General features: G+C 44.2%; 1 protein-coding gene across 2 annotated transcripts in view; it reads right to left on the bottom strand.

The window, feature by feature from the left end:
• The window catches only part of LOC138038122 (uncharacterized), a 5,990-nt gene that overhangs the window by 1,512 nt on the left and 1,978 nt on the right, over positions 1-2,500 (bottom strand). The window contains exon 2 of one of the 2 annotated variants that reach the window (XM_068883945.1): positions 1-1,458. This exon is cut by the window's left edge and continues 1,512 nt beyond it. In XM_068883945.1, the coding sequence (XP_068740046.1) occupies positions 1-1,190 (1,190 nt within the window). In that variant the 5' untranslated portion in view covers positions 1,191-1,458. The remainder of the gene's footprint in view (positions 1,459-2,500) is intronic. The other variant, XM_068883946.1, reaches the window with a different exon arrangement.

Here is a 2,500-nt window from a genome sequence, read left to right as displayed (position 1 = left end):
AATGGCTGTAAGACCAAAGTCGTTGGGTACGGCATCTGCAGAACAGTCGGGCGCCACAGAGAATCATTGGCACACACAGCGGGATTCAGAGAATTGCCTCCTCGACAGGTTGTGAATGGACCCGAAATGATCGCTTCACGATCAGATTCGCTCAGGTTTCGCTGATAATAAGCAGATGCTGAAACACTGTGAGCGCCCTTGTAAGGAATCAAAATATTAGCCTCGAAATCTGCTTTCTTTTGATCAGTTTCAGTAAGCTCACAATAAGACACGCTTAGAAGGGACTCCTTACGACCTCCCATTTCGGCTTCACGGACATAGTGGGTCCCATATTCCTTGAAAAAATCCATTGCTTTTGCATCATTTTGACTTTTCAAGAGTTCCAAAAACTCCTTTTCAAATGTATCATCCCAGTTCTGGCTTGCTTTGAAATTGAAACTGTTGCGAAACCGAACTTGGAATAGTTTGTACTCCATTCCAGATATTGCAGATGAATAGGAACTGGCAGAGTACAGTTTACTGTAACTGTCGTACTTTGCTGAACCCTGAAATGTCTCTGTGGATTCCTCTTTGTATTTGATGCCATAAGACTGAAGTTCTGCCTTGACGGTTTCTTTAACACTTTTGAACACTTGGGAGAATGGGACGGACGCAATTGCCACGTTATCAATTGAAACCCCCCTGGGAACGAGAAAACTCTTTGGACCGTACTCAAAAATATCAATAGTCTCCATAAAACGTTGATCCCTGTTTACTGGAAACTCTTCGAATTTCAACCATCGAGGATTGGCCATTTTTAAGCGTTTCATGTCCCATCCTTTCATTAGAATGTTCAGACCCGGCAAACACCCATCTGGAGCCCATTCTACAAAATAGCAGTCCGTCAAAGGTTGCGGAAATAGCCTATTGCGCTTCCTAGTAAACTTCATGTTTGCCAGTTTTCCCACATTTTGTGAAGAAGAAGCGGAAAACCCCACTAGGACTCCAGTGGTAGTATCGTATGAGGCGCCGTGAAACGTGAAATTCCGCGAGCTAAATTCTGGATGTACAAGTCCTGATTCCGGTACTGATTTTCCATTCGGTAAGGTGATGTTTGTGAAATTCACGAAAGGAACCATAAAAGGGATGGGTCTCTCAATGCTTGAAGCTCTTAGAAGATACGGATCGCGGAAAGTTTGAGATCTATTCATGGCAGATTTTAAGCAGTTGGTTGCTGCATCTCCGAAGCAAAATATTGCTGGGAATTCGTACCAGTTCCATCGGCTCGAGTATGTTGGAGAGTAGGTGTCTATGACCACAGTAAACCGTTCGTCCTTCGTAAGCAAAGCTCTTTCAGAGTCATGGAAAACTCCCTGGCATGGAGTCCATTTACGGATCCTTCGATCACGTCGTACACGGTCGGGTAAAGGGGGCTGTCATATTCGAGATGAAGTTCAACACCAGGGCCAATACCTGAAGCTGACAATGAGAAAGTAGTTATTAATGAAATCAGCTGAGTCTAGTTGAAGGAGCTGAGTACGTTTTTGGTGTGCTGTACCTTCCTTTGTAGCGCAGATGTGGGGGGGGGGGGGGGGGGTTAGGGTTAGAGAGGGGGGATGGGCGGGGGGCAATAGGATTGAAGGGACGCTGTATTTTCTCACAGTCGAGAGGGTCAATTGAAACCATCTTTGTTTGATCAATCTGTTTCAATGACTAATACCACGTCTTCATTGACTCCCATGATCAATCACCGGTAAGCAGAGTAAAGGGGGTTTCCTATGAATTGCCTTATTTATTCTCCGAAAGGTCAATCACGGTTTAATAAAGCCGGAAAAAGTCACCTTGAATAAAACGCTACGCTGATTTAATAAGAGTCGCCATCAAATTGGGCGCTTTTACCAAACGGTGTACATGGCAACCGTGATTTAGATTAGGCAGGGGTCGCACTAACGCTTTTGGTGTTTACATTGGACATAAAATCTGTCATCGCGAGCCTGCGACAAGTGCGACCCTTTTGTCGCGACCAGACATAACTATGTCCGAAGGACCTAAAGATCAAAAAAGCCGATGTCCTGCCTCGAAGCAGGTCATATCTTGTCTAATGGCCTTAAAATAACATTTTTATGTTTTTCTTCGGCCGCAATGTCCATCAAATCTGAAATACCGGCAAAAATCGAATTTTCGCAATTCTTCAAAGGTAACACATGTGCCTAGCTAGCTACAGTGGAACCTCGATTTAACGAAGTCTCTGGGGACCGGCCAAATTTGTTCGTTAAATCAAGGGTTCGTTATATCGAAAACCTCGCTGTAAAAAGCTCTTTTCGCGCGTGAAATATTAAGAGTTGACAGTCCGGTATCAAATATCATTTATGTCCCAGACGTGCGACCTCCAAGACTCCCGTGGCGTAAATGTCGTGACATATTTGTGGGACAACATATGACGCGACATAAAAAAAATATGGCCACAGTGCGACCCCTGCCTTATTCTTCTGGTTTGTCTTTTAAAGCTTGACTAATATTA

This window comes from Montipora capricornis, chromosome 2 (assembly GCF_036669925.1).
Source record: "Montipora capricornis isolate CH-2021 chromosome 2, ASM3666992v2, whole genome shotgun sequence".
NCBI classification, from domain to species: domain Eukaryota; kingdom Metazoa; phylum Cnidaria; class Anthozoa; order Scleractinia; family Acroporidae; genus Montipora; species Montipora capricornis.
This window is presented reverse-complemented; position numbering and strand designations above follow the sequence as displayed.